The sequence below is a fragment of the Brienomyrus brachyistius genome, chromosome 13, assembly GCF_023856365.1.
Source record: "Brienomyrus brachyistius isolate T26 chromosome 13, BBRACH_0.4, whole genome shotgun sequence".
NCBI classification, from domain to species: Eukaryota; Metazoa; Chordata; class Actinopteri; order Osteoglossiformes; family Mormyridae; genus Brienomyrus; species Brienomyrus brachyistius.
In genome coordinates, this window is record NC_064545.1 from 26,818,982 (window position 1) to 26,836,283 (window position 17,302).

The 17,302-nt window shown below is 47.1% G+C and overlaps 1 protein-coding gene across 1 annotated transcript in view; it reads right to left on the reverse strand.

Moving 5' to 3' along the window:
* cdh13 (cadherin 13, H-cadherin (heart)) overlaps positions 1-17,302 on the reverse strand; it is a 329,423-nt gene that overhangs the window by 12,923 nt on the left and 299,198 nt on the right. The window contains exon 13 of the mRNA XM_048972133.1: positions 2,629-2,862. Coding sequence (XP_048828090.1) covers positions 2,629-2,862 — 234 coding nt within the window. The remainder of the gene's footprint in view (positions 1-2,628; positions 2,863-17,302) is intronic.

Consider the following 17,302-nt stretch of genomic DNA (forward strand, 5'->3'; position numbering starts at 1 on the left):
TCAGGGCACCATGCCTGTGATCAGAAGGTAACTGGTGTGAATCCCAAGGTCGGTATAGTGAATGCACATTTGCCTCCCGCGTGTCTTTGCTCCTCCATCGGCAGCGACCTGGACTGCAGAGAGGCTCCGGAGAAGCGCGCCGACCCTCATCGTACTTCTTGAAAGTTTTTTTGTTGGAGGAAAAGAGACAAAAAGCAGCACTTCTATTACAAGAGTGTGCAAATGTGTCAACCTTTCGGCACCAGTAGCTGGTCAGACACATGACGTCCAAGTGCCGTCTCATGGGGGACCTTGATGGATGGAGATCTGAATTGTCATTTTATGTGACATTTTTCTCTGGCCTGAGGCCATGCTGGTTTGCTGAGGGATTGTTCTGTTCCAGCCAGTGGCCGCGCTGCCTCTTACCACCATCGCAACCTCCATGACAGTCTCTCTCTGGTTATTCGGTGGGTGGGTGGGGGGGTGGCGCATGACTCAGTGGGGTGCAGAGTGTAGCTCAGCGTGTTAGGATGCTGTGTCTGTGTTCAGAGGGTCGTCAGTTCAAACCTCCAAGTCAGCAGAGTAATTTCACCACTGGGCCCCCTGAACGAGGCCCTCAAGGAGAGAAAAACATCACCTCGAATAAAAGGTTCTGCTAAATAAATGTAATGTAACTCTTTCTCTTCTCTCCATGCAAACAGCTGATCAGAACATTCACCCAGGGATTCAAACTACCCAGAAGGCCTCAGATAAAACAGCACCCCCCAGCTAGCAGAATTGGCAGGAAAGGGAGACACAAACTCATATTTTTTATATATATATATTCAAGAAGTCGGGGGGGCCTCACCCAGCTGCCACAGCAAATCACTCATAGAGGAAGAGCCTGGCTCCCCCGCAGCCAAAGCCTTGCCTACACTCAGATTGGTATCTTATTTACCCAGCGGACACCTGTAATGCGACACCCGCCAGCAGGTGGCTCCAAGGATCAATGACGACACCGCGACTCGAACGACATTAAAATGGTAAGGACAGACGAAACAAAAATATAGGGCTATTTTCGTCTGCCTCTAATTATGCTAATTTATACATTAATATCCTCTGAGGAGTCAGTGTAGCTATTAAATGGTTTAAATCAGAGGGAATTAGCGGAAGTTTGAGGTGCATAAAAACCACTAATCTGTAAGTAAATTTCAAACAAATGTTTGGTAGATTTTTCATATGAGTAAATTAGCCCTGCTGATAATGTGTACAGTTCCCAGAATAATGCAGGATATAAGCAGCAGATGATGATCACAGGGCCGGGCGGAGTCTGGAGAGGCAGTAGTATGCATCTTTAAGGTGCGCTGAGCGGGTCAAGCACAGAGCACCTTCTGGAAGAGAGCTTCCTGAACCGTCTGTGACCCCAGCTGTCAGTGTTGCTCCGCCAGTAATCATCCTTACTAGCTCGTCCACATCTGTCTCTTCACCTTCTCTTATCTTCCTCCTGCTCATGTGGCCTCACATCTATGAATTTAATTTCCTTGGCATTTAAACTGAAGCTCTAACAAAAAGTTTAACATCAAATAAAAAAAGTTGACTTCATGTAACTTGTATTTCATTAATGTAAATGTACCTTACTTTGGAATGTACTTCACTAAAGACATATAAGTCGTCAGGTACAATATTCGCTCCGTGACTATAAATCCAGTAGGACAACCCAATGAACGACATCACTTCCTGTGCGTGCCTGACAGAACGGCCAATTAAAATGAAGCACTGCTAAGAAAGACCACACATGCTGAACAGATGCTGAACAGAGCCACAGAGTGAGGGATCGTTCTGGAAGGGGGGGGGGGGGGCGGGTAGCTCTTACTTTTAATTGCCTCTGTATCTGAACAGAGTGAAGTGCCGTGTTTATCACAGTTGAGGGTGAGTGAGGAGCAGGTAAGTTGCACTGTGCATTTAAATATGGGCCCGGGAAATTCCCTGGGGCTCTCTTCCCAAGAAGGAATGCCCACGGAGGCAGGAAGACAACACAGAGACACCCTGCGCAATTAACACTTGTTAAACAGCTACACCTCCGCACAAGACCTCTCAGCCCCGCTGGTATCTTCATCACGGTGCCAGGCTGGAGGAGGACAGATTGTGGCCTGGTTGCTAAGATCTAGAGCCATGCATGTGGGCCTCTGAGCTCAGGTCCAGCTGAGTAGGAGCTGTCTGCTGGAACAGAGATCAGGAGGAATACTCTGGTTCTCAGCGAGCCTTTTCAAAGGCACTATAATTATAGAAGGGAGTGGAAATACCAAAGAATGATACGTGGTATTCTGATACATTTGGGTTAGACAGCGATAGTGATTGTTTCTCATGCTATTTTCACCGCATTGGGACCATTCTGGTATCAATGGCTGGACATTTGAGAAAGAGCGCGATAGTGATTATTTCTCTCGCTTTTGTGACCGCAGTGGGACCAGGTTAAAACCGCTTTGGGACTGTTCTGCTGTTAATTAGTGGACATTTGGGTTAGAGAATGACAGCGATTGTTTCTCATGCTTTTGCGATCGCGGTGGGACCGTCCTGGCGTTAATGGGCGGACCGTGGGGTTAGACAGCAGCACAGTGTTGCTCGCGCTTTTGCGACCATGTCGGGGCCGCGTGCGTCGGCGACACTCACTGTTGACTGTAGTGACCTTCCATGTCTTCTCCAGGCCCGGCAGCTTGCCCAGCTCGATTTTGAAGGGGTCGGCGTTGGGGAAGACGTCCTTGTCCCTGCCGCCCACGACCATCACGTTCAAGTCCTTGGCCTCCTCGCAGATGCGCGCCACGCCCGGGTAGAGATACGGAGGGTTGTCGTTTTCATCTTCCAGCGTTATAACCAGTGTCCCCGTGCCTGTGGCAGCTGGGCTACCTGTAATGGGAGCCAGAGCATCTGCACGTCACATCACACACACCTCAGGCGGGTCACATCTCACAGACACGCTGCATTATTTTTAATACTTTTTTCATTTTCGGTTTGAAGATTAATTCCTTCCAGCACCAGTGATTCATTTTGCCCTTAATGCAAGATTACACACTTTGCTGGTGCAAAGCTTAAAGTGACACAAACCAGAGAGTGGCAGCTTGGATTTAATGAAGGGACTATATTTGGATGTTGCTCCTAATGATGCTGGTGTGATTTGTGGACTCCGGCGGAAGTAACGGACAGTGGAGACGTAAGATATTAACTCACAGCCCGTTCCCATAGCACACCCATGAAGCTACGCACGCATGTACACATACGGGGCCATTTATAAGGGGGGAGACGCGAGAAGACTTTCAGGGGCCTGGACACTAGGGGGCGCCCATGAGAAATGTTGCGGAGGTGGAGAGGGGACGTTCATTTTTCAGGGATCCAGCTATGTCTCCCTGTAGCCCTAAAACATACACAGATTGCTGCTGATAAGTCAAAACACCACACCCATTCTTCAGAAAACCCAAAACACACACACACTCGTCTATAAAGCTAAGTCTAGGTAGGACATGTCAGTCCCGCAGTGGTACAGATGGCGCTCCCACGCCTCTCTGGTTCCCGCGCTCGTCGCTCCTACAAAGCCAGTGACATGCAGGTGACGCTTCTCGCCAGGAAGCTGTCCAGGCTGCCTGCTGGAGGCTACATGCAGTGCGCTGGGCAGGCATCAGCATCACGACTCAGATCACCGGCAGAGACACTCACAGGACCGAAATCGCAGAGAAAACAAATACACTGAGAAAACAGCTGGAGGAATAGAATGCAACCTAAAGACACGGCATGTCATTCACCATGAGCAATGTGTTGATGATACACAATCAGTCAGCCCTTTATTAGGAACACCTGCCTAGGGCCTGCTGAATTCCTCAAGGCGTGGATCCAAAAAGATGCTGGAAATCTGCAGGATGGAGTTTGGTCCTTGATATCTTTACACTTGTGGATTTCCTGTTGACTTTTAATAAGCCTGCTCTCAGCCGTCCTCTAACTCGGTGTCTTCGCCATCAGAACTGCCGTAGACTGAATCCTGCAATTAATCAGTCCACTTTCTGTAAGCCCCAGACACGAAACTCACAGATTCACAATCACTTGGATCACACGCTTTGTTGAACAGTCACTGAACCTCTTGCCCCTGTCTGCATGCTGTATGTATTCAGCTGCAGCCACGTCATTGGCTGTTTGCATTAATGAGCAGGTGTACATAATAAAAGTGACCAGTGAACGTCGTACGGATTTACTACCCCATCCTGAACCAATAAAACATTTCTTTCAATATGTAATATGCAAATCATACACTCTCATTTATAAAGCGATGTGTTGCAGAGACACTGACGTACTCAGCACTGGCCCAAGGTCCTGTTCTAATCACTCCCGCCTGCACAAAAAAGAATAATTTCCATTTTTTTCCCTCAAACAGCTGTCTCAGGCCTAATAAACTGCAGAAAACAAAGAATTCACTCTCTCTTAAAACAAAACACAAATAAGGAGGAGAGGTGAAATTAACTGCGTCGGGGAGATTAGAGGTTATTGAAAGCCTTTATCATTAAATACAACCTGGGGGACTGGGGGCCAGGAATGCTAAACACAAAAAAACCCAAATTAAAATCCTGAGCTCCTCTGGGGCTATAAACTATAAAAGCTTAAACAGACTCCTGGCCACCGTGACAACGATGGTGCCTTTTTTTCCTCCCCAAGCAGGTAAACACAAACATACTCCACGACCCCCCCCCCCCCCCAATATGACTGGCCACACTCCCACTTCCACAGAAGGAATTAAGCACTGCCTGATGGGGGGGGCGACTTTAAAGGAGAAAAGAAATAAATTCCTCCAGCTTAAATTAACTTCCTTAATTGAATTTTCCGTCCGGTTCATCTGTTAACCTCTCTCTCTCTGCGCTTTATTATTTTGTGAGATTGTAGGTTCAAATGCCCAAACCAGGAACTAGAACTGCTTTGTATCTGCCCCCCCCGTTTCAAGCGTTTAATTAAAGCGAGAGCCCCATGCGCTTGAAAGAAATTAAAATATTTGCTGCTTTTTGCTGTTTCTTTGTGAAATTCTTCAATCCCTCTATCTTTTAACTAAGTAACGACTGTTTCTACTCATAGCAAAGCATTTTTATATGAACTTTCTGGACACTGCTTGCCAGGTGAACTCCGCCGTCGTCGCATGCGGAAGACGCCGGGTCTGCGCCTGCAGAATGACGGGTTATGATTATTTCGAGATTCTTAACTGTACAACCCACCGCACATTAAACTGAGCTCGGCACTTGGACTGGAATGATAAGGAGTGACGGGAACTAATATGAGATATTTCAAAATATTACAACTTCTTAACTCTAAATAACAGTACATATAAATTTTCATTAGTCCATGGACCAAACTGAAGGATCATTTAGTTAGAAGCAGAGCAGAAATTACATGCGTCTTATTTTTGATTTAATAACTGCATGGGGCTGTAGAAACAGGCTTCAACAAATACAACAAATAAAGTAATATAGTTGTGATTTGAGGGAATTCTGATGGAACCTTTGCCACTGGTGCTTCACTACACTACAGTTTTCTGTGTGCAATGCTCTCAGGAGTAGGCGTGCATTCTGAAAAGGTTTTGTGTTCCCTTTGCTATTAGATGTCAGAGGCCACATCTGGGCCCTCATTGCCATTATGTCCTTATTGTGATCTCACTTGCTCTCTCATGTCTTCATCGTGTTCCTACTCCGGCTCACGTTCAACATACCACCGGAGACAAGTCAAAGTGTTTCACAGAATTAAGCAGCATGTATGTTCAGATGGTCGCAGGCAGCCTAATCGCGCAGTGAGCCTGTCAGCGGGCCGGGGATTTCCATCCTCCTTGACATATCATCCCCCGTAATGTGTGAGAGACGGATGCTGGAGAACAAATGCAAATTCCCCCCATTTACAAGAAGAAAAATGGAGGTGCCGGATAGGTGGAATTGCATGCACTTGTTACTCAGCCTTCCAAATGGATGGCCCTTCTTTAATCCCTACGCCCACTCACCGATCCATCACTCCCCCAGAGCACTCCATGCCGGATCTGCTCTTTAACTCGGATGCCTTTAATTGTCAGTAAAGCAATGATGTATATGTGTAATCATCTCTGGCATCAAAAGCAACTTTCTGCTCCTCTTATTATGCTACTCAGGATCTAGCACTACATAGCTGAACTAAACAGACCAAGGTCACTGTCATTAATTTAAACAACTATTTTAAATAATACTTCAAAGGTATGTAGAAGGAGCTCATATTGCGAGGCTTGTCAGCTTGGCCTGGAGGTACTTCCATCCTCCGTCAGACTCACGCACGATCCTGGCATTTTCTGACTTTCGCAAAATCCGCAACTGCCCTGACAAAATCATGCCGGCTCATTCCACTTTGCCACTGAAAGCGTGTCAATCAAAGGTGCGAAGTCTCACTGCATTCCAGGGAGGCAGTACGGGGGGGGGGGGGGAGCAGGCACAGCAGGGAACGAATGAGCCGATAGAGGGTTATGTCAGGTTTGTCTCCAGCACAGGGCTGGACACTAATGGAGGACAAAGGAACAATCAGTCAGCTGAGATAAGGCTGCTCCCGCTTCTCGCGCACGAGGAGACCAGGCTTAGGGCTCAGCACAGGGATCCATACCCAGGTCTTTACCTCCACAAGATGTACAGCACCTATGTCATATCAGCTATCAGTTATATGATTCAGGAGACCCTCACCAACCTAATAATCATAATCATGTGATCATGTAATATGATACCAATCCTATAAACATTACAGGGAACCTGTCTGTACCGCATTTAGTTCCAATCCTATGAACAGTACAGGGAACTTAGCTGTACCTCATTTAATACCAATCCCATAAATATTATAGAGAACTTGGCTGTACATCATTTAATTCCAATCCCATAAACATTACAGGGAACCTGTCTGTACCGCATTTAGTTCCAATCCCATGAACAGTACAGGGAACTTAGCTGTACCTCATTTAATACCAATCCCATAAATATTATAGAGAACTTGGCTGTACATCATTTAATTCCAATCCCATAAACATTACAGGGAACCTGTCTGTACCGCATTTAGTTCCAATCCCATGAACAGTACAGGGAACTTAGCTGTACCTCATTTAAAACCAATCCCATAAATATTATAGAGAACTTGGCTGTACATCATTTAATTCCAATCCCATAAACATTACAGGGAACCTGTCTGTACCGCATTTAGTTCCAATCCCATAAATATTATAGAGAACTTGGCTGTACATTATTTAATTCCAATCCTATAAACATTACAGGGAACCTGTCTGTACCGCATTTAGTTCCAATCCCATGAACAGTACAGGGAACTTAGCTGTACCTCATTTAATACTAATCCCATAAATATTATAGAGAACTTGGCTGTACATCATTTAATTCCAATCCCATAAACATTACAGGGAACCTGTCTGTACCGCATTTAGTTCCAATCCCATGAACAGTACAGGGAACTTAGCTGTACCTCATTTAATACCAATCCCATAAACATTACAGAGGAATCTGTCTGTACCTCATTTAAATCCAATCCCATAAATATTATAGAGAACTTGGCTGTACCTCATTTAATTCCAATCCCATAAACATTACAAGGAACCTATCTGTACCTCATTTAATTCCAATCCCATAAACATTACAGGGAACCTGTCTGAACCTCATTTAATACCAATCCCATAAATATTACAGAGAACTTGTCTGTACCTCATTTAATTCCAATCCCATAAACATTACAGGGAACCCATACTAGCTCCATTAAAAACCTTCACAGTAAATGGGCGCCTCTCTTTAAGGCCTGGATCTGCCTGCCACAGCAGTCTCTGGCCTGACAAGCAACAAGCCTCAGTCTTCAGAGGTGCATTAGCCTGTGTTTGCTAAACTTCATTGATATGTAGGAAGACTGATGGACTTGCATTTGTTGATAGAGAAAAAGGGAGACATTCATAACGCAAGAATAAAAAGTAGGAAGAGGGACAGGGATGTGAAAAGAGAGGGTGATGTGTACAGGGACCTTGTGTTCTTCTTCTTAGCTTTGCGTTTATATCTTATGTTTCAGTCACAGCCATTCCTCCTTTGTGATGTGGATTTTCAAATGGAGCAGATTTAAGTTAAATTCAATTTAAGTTAAATTATCTGGAATAGAAAACTGAATATTCACACCAGTGAAATACTTAGCAAATGTTAAAGAAATGAGTCATGAGCATTAACTGATGACAAGGGAAACAGGAGCAACTCAAGGCCTCGGAGATGCTTGCCATGAGGTGTGTGCGCGCTGAGTCGGGCCGGCGTCTCCGATGCCCTGCTCAGCCGTCAGAGCGCGCAGAAGCGGCAAGGCCATCGATGGCCTGACAGCGGACGCCGGCTGCGGCAGCGAGACATGCAGCACCCCTGCGGCCAGCTCCCCCCCCCCCCCCCATTACAGTGCCATTCCCACAATGTGTAAAGAAAATGCTGGGTTTGGAGGGGGCGCACAGCTCGGCTGAGGCTCCGAAACGGAGGAGAGAAGCACAGGGCCCTACATTACTTTTCACCCACTGCTTCTTAACTAAAAGGCAGGACGGCCAAGCTTGGAATGCTAATGACAGAATGATGCGCAAATCTCTTTCCGTTTCTCTCATTTCGTTTAAGGAAAAAAACAAGCAGGAAGCGAAAGGCAGAGGCATTTCTCGGGGGAGAACGCTGTCGAGAAACATAACATTTTGGGATTCATTCTGAGCTGCGGCTGGCAAACAAGGCAAGTGCTTGGAGCGCTCCTACCTGTCTGCGGAGTCTTTTTCATTAAAACATTCATTACTGCAGAAATTGCTTATTGCCCTCCTTGGGGAAGAGAGGATGCCCAGGGCTGGGAATTATCACCATTATTATTATTGTTTCACAAAATCTAGAGGAAGGGAAAAAAAAGAAGTTTTGGGAATGGAGGAAATGACCCAACGGACTGAAGGGAAGCCCATGAAAGGTCATGATGCATCGGCCTGTTACAAGTGGCCTGAAAGTCAGACGGAAGGAAAGCAGGGGGTGGGGGGCTGGCAGCGAGAGCATTAGCGCGCCTACAGAACTAATGGGAATGGAGAGATGATCAATGAAGGGGCTGTTAATCAGAAGGGAAGGAGACTGTGGGGGTGCAGCGATTAACAAAGTCAGAGTGGTACCTCAGTAACTCCGCGGCGTGATCACAGCACCGAGCTCCAAACGGAGTGCACCTTCCACAAGCTCAGCCGCGCTGCACTCTATTCACGTTTCTCATGACATTTCCTGCAATAAGTTCATTCTCAGTTTCTCTTCCTGTGTCCTCCAAGAACCCACTTTTTCGGGACTGTATGTGTCTGCTGATGGGTGCCTGCCGCCCCGGGCCCCGGGCCCCGCTACTGTGCTCCATTTACCTCGGAGGTCCGAATTTAGAGCTGGGAATGATGTCACACCCGAATTAATCGCGTTCCAGTACAAGCTGGAAACCCATTTAGCAATACCAGTGCTAGCCAGGTTCATTGTCACACCATTCCATGTGGCCAAAGTGAACCAAGATGAGCTTTAAGACATGAGCCTATTTTGCCCACTTCCTTGCCTTTGGTCTTCTGATCTAGAGACTCCATTAAGTGGATGTCCTTCTCAAAACATCTTCTAGGAATGAAATTTTCACTTAACTTCCGCCACGTGTCTTTTACATGACCAGTGTAAGAGTGTGTGTGTGTGTGTGTGTGTGTGTGTGAGACAGATGGAGGGAACATCTTGAAGAGCGTCCCGTGAGATACTGATGGGCATCACCGTCTCCCATTCAAGCCTTTAAAGACTGCAGTTTACTTTCTGAAGTGCTGTGAACAATGGAATAAAATTTCATATGCAATTACACCCGGAACCACTGATGAAAAGGTAAAGCAATTAAGCTCCGCCGGAACAAACAGGCTGATTAGCCAACGTGACAGGCAGAATGTGGGAGTCAGTCCAACAAGCAACCCGCTCTTAAAGGAGATCTTTCTGCAGGATTCTCGCCTATGAAATTTCCTCTTTAAAAAAAAAAAGAAAATTAAAGAGTGAACTTCTGATATTCTCAGCAAGGTTGTGGAGGCTGCCTGGGTTTAATTAAAAGAGACAGTCACGCTGTATAAAGCGACATCCAGATCACATTACTTTTTACATTTTTTTTTTTTTAATCTTCCGAGTCTGATGTTGCGGGTTTTGTCCGGTTGTACTGCCTACGTGCGACATCTATCCACTCCGCACACGCTGAACTTCCAGCAGCCTTGTCCTTTGTCCCCATGAAGGGTGTCATTTATTAGTCTAAAGTATGTAGTATTAGATACACTTAATTTGAAAGCTGACTGTTCATCTGAAAGGGGGACAGCAGCACCTGAGGTCCCCCCCCACCATCTACCCCCCCCATCCTGGCTCATTAAGGGGCCGCTCGCTGCTCATTAAGCATCACACTGTGCTACACAAAGCCTGCAAAATCGTCTGGTGGCCTGGCGGCTTGTTATCAAACTCCACAAAGGAGTCACACCTCCTGTAATTACAACCACGAGTCAATCCCATTGTTTTTCATCCCAGTGGAATCCTCTAAAGCGGGCATTTACCCAAAATGGCTAATGAAACGCTCCATTCCTGCTGCCCACACACGTCAGGCCTTCGCTACCCGTGCCCGCCGCAGCGACATGGAGCTGCTGCCACGCGTTCTGGAGCAGACTCGGGCATGCTCGACGACATTCACCTGAACAGCGGGGTTCTCGGCCATGGAAGGAAGCCACCTTGAACATGAGGGGAAGTCCTCATGCAAAGATCTATGGCGAGAACTGAAGGCTCCACACCTGGCAGCTCTTACAGTACAGCATACCAAGCCAGGTCACCAAAGAGATTCCACCAGCTGTTCACTTCAAGGGTCTTACAGCTCGTCTAAAATCATGGTTTCACATTTTCTCTCACATTCCTGTAAATATCAGCAGGAACCACTTGCAAAGCCAAGCAGCCAGGTTCTCAATTAAATAAGTTCACGAATTCTGTGGGACACCTGATTGCTGATTATCACGCCTTTATAAAGCAGTACGTTTAGCACATCAGCAGTGGCCATGTTGGGTTTGCGTTCTGTCACGTTGGGTTCCTGATTGGTTCATCCTCCTTATTTAAAAACTCTGATTCGTTCTCAGCAGAGGTTCCCTCCCATTCAGGGGCTCATGGCCCCACTTACACCCACTCACTCTCACATTTGGCTCGTCCTCGGAAGGCGCGATGGTGAGTGACATGAACAGCAATGACCAGCCGGCGTGGCAGATGCCATGAGAATCCGGCGGGAAAGCCTCCTGCTCAAGCTTATCGCTTACACAGCCCTTAACTGCACTGGTAATTCATTACCGTAGTGAAAAATCCACAGCGCTGTAAAATAATGAATGTTATCAGTCTGCTGATATAATTCCATTTTAAGTTCAATGGGAGCTCAACTTCAAATTAGTGTTCGTAATACCGGGTGTCAGACAACTCCTCCAATCAACAGTTTCATGAGTTGAGAGAAGGACCTGAATGAATTACATTTTCCTAGAGCCCAGTTGGTAAGATTGACATGTTTATCTATCGACTTGCAGCATTTTTTGGAGAGAGGGAAGGAGGCTTTCCCAAGAATCTGCCCGCGTTCAAGTGGCAGCTTCTGCAGTTCAAAGATAAAGACACCAACGGGCGCGCTGTCAGACGGACTTAACCTCTTTCAGCCTGTCGGAATTAATAAGCTGCTCTTTCTGCATCCTGTAAGATGGACGATAGAGGAAACAAACGGGGGTGGCTGCAGGTGCGACGCAGGGCCTGCGGCTCACTCAGCGCCTGGATTCTCTCAGAGCTCATGAACCAGCAGAGGGCCACCGGTAGCAATTCTCCTCCTCACTGGCTCACAGCCTCACAGCAAATCATATTGGTTACTCACTGTTGTGATTTGAAATCTACCAATCAGCTGTATATTTAAAATGGATATTTCATTTTACTTCATTAGCAGCATTTGCCAAATGCTAGTGTCACGTTCTGAACATGAGTCCCTACCGTAACTAATTGAGATGGAAGAGGAGTCCGACCGCAGATGAATCAGAAGGTTGTGGGTGAGACATCTGCAAAAAGTTTGGCAGTGACACACGGGACTGGGATTCATTTATCTTGATTTATCTGACCTTTAATCTAGACGGATCGATAGCTCTGCCGCGCAGAAGTATAACCGTCAGCAGCCTCCCGCTCCGTCACGCTCCCCAAAAATGTCCAGTCACACTAAACTCTATCCGGCTAAACCACCGGCTTCTGTTCTGATATAAAATCTTCTGAGAAATCGTCTCTGGTCCAGGCAGCAAACGGAAGCTCTTGACAGGGGGAAGGAAAGCTGGAATTGGGACTTTGGGTTTGACACGGTAGTGGAAAGGGATGAAATCAAAAGATAGCCATTTCAGCTGCAGCAGTTGGGAAAGTTAACGTGAACTAGGCCTTAGAAAGGCAATGAGGTCGTGAGTGGGAACTAGGGGCAGGTAGACTAAACAAAAGTATAGTAAAGGCACAGGTGACTAAAACACCTTCCACTCTGACCTCAAACTTTCTTCTCTTCTCTAGGTGTATGTCTTAAAGAAGAGTGCATGATGGGATATGAGAAAGCTAAAGCGTTCCAAAGTACTCATACCGATGGCAAATAACATTTCGTTCACTCTACCCCCAGCTCCTTTTCATTGTGTACTGAAGTGACAAACAAACATGGATCTTTTTTTATGAACATTTATTGGGTGTATTGTTTCCTGGCGGCAGTGAGACATGCACTCCGAGCATGAACCAGTATGCAGCCGAGCACTTTGAACACCATGGCGAGCAGCTCACCATGTGCTCTTATGGTATCCAGGTGGTCCTGGTTGCGCTCAGAGCAGACCTTTGCAGACCTCTTTCAGCTTCACCGCAATAAAAGGCCATCTTAGGAGCCTGGCAGTTTCTGAGCTTCGTCACATCGCATTCCCTGCTGCATGAGCCCAAGTGGCATTTCGTCGCAAGTCGCAAAAAACCTTTTTCCACTCAGCTTAAGTCAGCCGTAAGGAAATAAGGTGTAGTGAAGTTAGGGACCGGAAACTGGACTGGACTGCCCAACCAGGCAAAAAGCTACGTCCATGCCGTGGAATTGGTCTTCTCAAACTCAAGGAGGAGCCATTCAGATCCTCTGCTGGTTGGGATCTGGCTCATGGACTGGTTATCAAAGCTGCAGGTCCACACGACATGGCGTGGCGAGAAGCGCTCCTACCAATGAATACGGAGCATGAATACGCCCAGGGACACAGACAGTCCCTCGGACCGGCATATGTGGACAGAGCCGGATGGCACCATCTGCCGCCCATTCCAACCACGCCGAGGAGCAAAGGCGAGACACTGAGCTGTAGCATCTGCCATGGCTGATGAGAATCAGACAGGGCATTAGTGCCGGCCTCTGTTGTTTTTCTCCACATTTTTCGTTGCTTTTGAAAGATGTGAAGCTGTGAGCCGACTGCTGCCATCGATCTGAGATGGCCACTCAACACATGGTGCCAGGGCAATGTGAGTAGGTGGGTGGGGGGAGGGGGGCACCTCAACTGCCATTAACTTCATAGAACATGCTGCGATTCATTGGACAGCTGTATAGACAGCGGCCGTGAGGCACGGACAGCACCGGCAAGCAGGATGAAGGCATGGTTTGTAACTCAACGTGAAATCCACCGCACATCTTCCCGCTCCGCTGAAACAATCGCGTACCCACGGAGCCGAAATCACACCTAAGAGCAGATCTTTGAACTGCAGATCTCCTGGCCGGATTCCTTCGATATCACACTACAGAATCATGGTCATTGTAACTTCCAGCCTTTCCGAATCCAGTATTCCTCCTGGGTGCCCCAATATCTTACATTCTCATCCCACCCGTACTCATCTCCCTATCCTCCCTGAATCCTGGAAATCTCATCCTCAACAACGACTTTGACGAGCTGCACACAGGAATTAAAGATGAACTTTGCCGTCTAAAGGGAATGAAGCTTTATTTGCCTTTTCTAAAGAATTAGAATGGGTGTTCTGGGATGTTTTTCCTCTCATATTTTAAGGCATATACATCATACAAAGGTGAGAGCAAAGCTTGGGGGTCATTTTTCCTGGAGCTGTTCATGAATGGGAACCATCTCCTCAATTGTTGCTTGCAAACATCCCATGGATTGCAGATGATCCGTAGCCACGCCCCTGCATCAGATCCTTCTTTTAATCATTAGTGTACACATTTCCAAAACTTTGTGCATCATTCACAGGCATCACGGAGCTGCTCCCCATTTACGGGAGACGCCTTCCGAGGTGAGATGTCTGCATTTGTTCATGGTCATGGGTTTACTTTTACCCTCTCAATATGTCTGCCGTTTCCATTAAAAAAAAAATACGGGCAAACATGCATTTTTCATTTATAATCCCCTGCACGATCTCCTTCATAGATATGATATCACCCACCTCACTTTTGCCTCATTCCCACTCGCATCACATTGTTCTGTCTCTCGGCCCAGATCATACGCTCAGACTCTCTTACCCAAGATAAAGGCCCCATTTCTTCTCCCCCCCCGGTCACATGATCCTGCTTCATCCCAAAAGGGTGTGCCTTGCTAATGGCATATCACCGGCCGGCGCCTTTTCATTTTTACGACGCTGGCGCTGATGGAGTGTGAGATCCAAACTCAGCATGCTAACAACAAACTGAAGGGCACTTATTCTCATCCACGAGGTCCCCTTGCCTTTGCTGGCGGTAACAGGCCTGAAATTAATGCCTTGCTCCTTCTCCCACTCGGCGTCTGAAGCTTTTCCCGTGTCACATTCCCTGATTGAGCCCTTAATAGGGCTGAGGAATGAGCAGCGCCGATTCTGAGATTATGCTAAGCTGGGAGGCCAGCGTGCCGGCGCCGGGTTCAGTCCTTTGCCAGAGAGGCGGGGCAGGCTCAGCGACACACCGGTTAATTCTGAAAAAAGCCGCCTGCTCCCAGGGCTGATCGATACCCTTTTCCTTACCTCTGCGTCCATGTCATGCAATCATCGCCCCATGAGCTGCGAGCAGCACGAGTCCCTGCGATACGGAGCGCGACACTGAGAAAATCATCTGTGTCTACTGTAGAGGAGTCAGTCCGGGTCTGGAACCTTCTGCCGCAACGGTTTGCAGATAACTGCCTGAGACTTGGGCTTCCTGGACGGCTGGGACGAAGATCCCCGTATTCCTCTCCTATTCCTACAAACAGTCAGTCTTACAGCCTGCAGACACCCTTATTCCTGACTCATGAGCAATGCCAAGCCAAGTCCAGTAATATAAAAGTCCTGAATGCTGAATGCATTCAACAGCAGCACGCTGGAAAGATCAACCTCATGACCCGATGTAAATGGGGGTTTTCATTTACAGGGAGAGCCAGTGGAGATGCTCAGGCCCTGATCACCTACATAAAGGGGCAGCTGCCCCTAGCAACATCTCCAACAGGCTACTGTACTATAATACAAAATACTTCAGGCCTTTGTGTCCTGGGAGGAGAAAATGCATAATTAATAACACCAAGGTTAATATTCTTCATTAGCATGTAGCACAGCTTTTTCAGAACCCCCTGATGCAGCAGTAAAAGCCAGTGTAATTTAGACAGAAGGCCCTTTGTCATGCAAACGAAGCACAGGGCAGAGACAAGCTCAGAGACAACAGGTACTAAATGAAATGTTATGGTGCGTTTTTTTCCCTACAGAGTATAATAATTCTAATCAGGTCCACTTTCTATATTTCTCTCTATACATTTCTATTTTGTGTCCACATGTGAAAAGTCACGTTACCATAACAGTTTAATCTTGGCTTTTCAGCAGTTTCAAACATTAATTATTAACTTTAGTCTGTGACCTGTGGTCTGTGACCCTACCAAGACATGTGGTGAAAGAGGGACGGATGGACAGACCAAAAAAAATGTAGACAAACATGAACAGAATGAATCGATAATAATCCGATATTTAAGACAAGGTATCAGAAGCTACCTACCCGGATATAAAGGGCATGAGGGGGATGCAGTGCCTCTCACTGCCACAGATGGCGCAATAAATGAAAACTTACGTCCATTTAACTGCATGTATTGTAAAATCTGTCGTCATGTGATTCTGTGGCATAATCAAAGCCTGTGGCCCATTAATTTAACTTTATTTAATTAGTTTAATTCTATGATTAATCACTTTTGTTGCCTGTACTCGTTCCTCATGTACTACACACACATTATTGTTGGTGGCTTGACCGCACATTAGTGATGGATTAGAGGAGAATGGTTTGTCTACCTCACAGGTGTTTCTAATATTCACTAATTATGCTCTACATTTGATTATCAGGACAGCTGAGATGAAAAATACCAAATGACCAATATTTTGCATCTAAATCTAACGATGCAGAACTGCTCACTTCAGTGTTGTTCCTGCATTAATTTAATCCATAACTATAAAGGTTCTGCCGAGTGCTGTGTGGTTCTACCAAGCGGCTGACTGAACCATCTATCAGAGACCAAACATCTTGCTGATTTGCATCCACACGCAATGAAAAGTGCCCGGTCTGCAGACGAGAGGCTGGCCGTCACATCCCAGCTCCCCGGAGTACGGGCCGCACATGGCGACAGAATCACGCGGTCGGAGAGCGTCCTGTCGGGCAGCGGCTGGTTCCGCTGGTTGCCTTGGTGACGCGCCAGAAAAAGAAACGCAGTGAAGCCAGCTAGACGGCCTGTAGCTCCCAGACAGGGACACGGCGCCTTGGTCACCAGGGAGCCCTGATCCTGGGCTTGAAAGACTGATCGACACGCCGCTGCATTGAGTACGCCGCTCACGTCTGTGCGGGAAATGTCCTGGGCCGGGAACCCTGGGTAAGGCCGTGGCCGGCCGGCTGTAATGTACCGGTGGATGACAAAAGCGCCGTCTGAGAGGGATGAGAAGCCCGGCAGGCTGTGAGGAATTCCGATGGTGCCGACAAGACCTTCACGGCACTGTTGCTGCAGGGTTTTTGTCTTACATGAAAAAACGTCTGTGGCCCCTCGCCCTCTACGTTCCTGCCCCAATGCAAAAATGAGAGAGAGCGTCAAGCATACCGGTTATGTGCCAAGCAGCAAATGAAGGGGAGCATTCAGTCAACGGAATTATGGGTCCTGTACAGGAGGAGCATGTTCCCGGAGGTACCCTAATGTGGCAGACCTGTAGCTACGTTTATTTAGCAAATGCTTTTTATTCAAAGCAACACACAGCTGAGTAAGCAGGGTCGGCCAGTCTCTGGAGAAACTGGGGGTTAGGGGCCTCTCTCAGGGGCCCAGTGGTGAAATTACTCTGCTGAC